Source organism: Atta colombica, unplaced genomic scaffold (genome assembly GCF_001594045.1).
Source record: "Atta colombica isolate Treedump-2 unplaced genomic scaffold, Acol1.0 scaffold164, whole genome shotgun sequence".
Classification (NCBI taxonomy): Eukaryota; Metazoa; Arthropoda; class Insecta; order Hymenoptera; family Formicidae; genus Atta; species Atta colombica.
In genome coordinates, this window is record NW_017259255.1 from 530,038 (window position 1) to 530,328 (window position 291).

The following is a 291-nucleotide window of genomic DNA, read 5'->3' on the forward strand; positions in this document are numbered from 1 at the left end:
TTCAACATAGCATGCGCAAAATTATTCATGTGCGTGCAAGAAGATAAGACGGCGTGAGTGCTCAAAACTCGCAATAATCTTTATGACAAACTCCGAACTGAGACGAATTTAAAAGTGCATTTTGCACGCGTCGTACTTTTTCATAGATAGATAGAATATATAGTTCTGAATAGATACAATATTGATCATTGTCCTCTATCAAACAATTGCATGATTGCATAAGTATTAATGATAATGCGTGAATGACCGATACAACACCATCGTCGATAAATTCATTACTTTTTATATTTT

At 33.7% G+C, this 291-nt stretch overlaps 1 protein-coding gene across 1 annotated transcript in view; it reads left to right on the forward strand.

Annotated features, from left to right (window-relative positions):
* The window catches only part of LOC108686100 (large neutral amino acids transporter small subunit 2), a 22,782-nt gene extending 22,529 nt beyond the window's left edge, over positions 1-253 (forward strand). The window contains exon 8 of the mRNA XM_018191190.1: positions 1-253. This exon is cut by the window's left edge and continues 7 nt beyond it. Within this exon, the coding sequence (XP_018046679.1) occupies positions 1-57 (57 nt within the window). The 3' untranslated portion in view covers positions 58-253.
* The last annotated feature ends 38 nt before the right edge of the window (positions 254-291 follow it).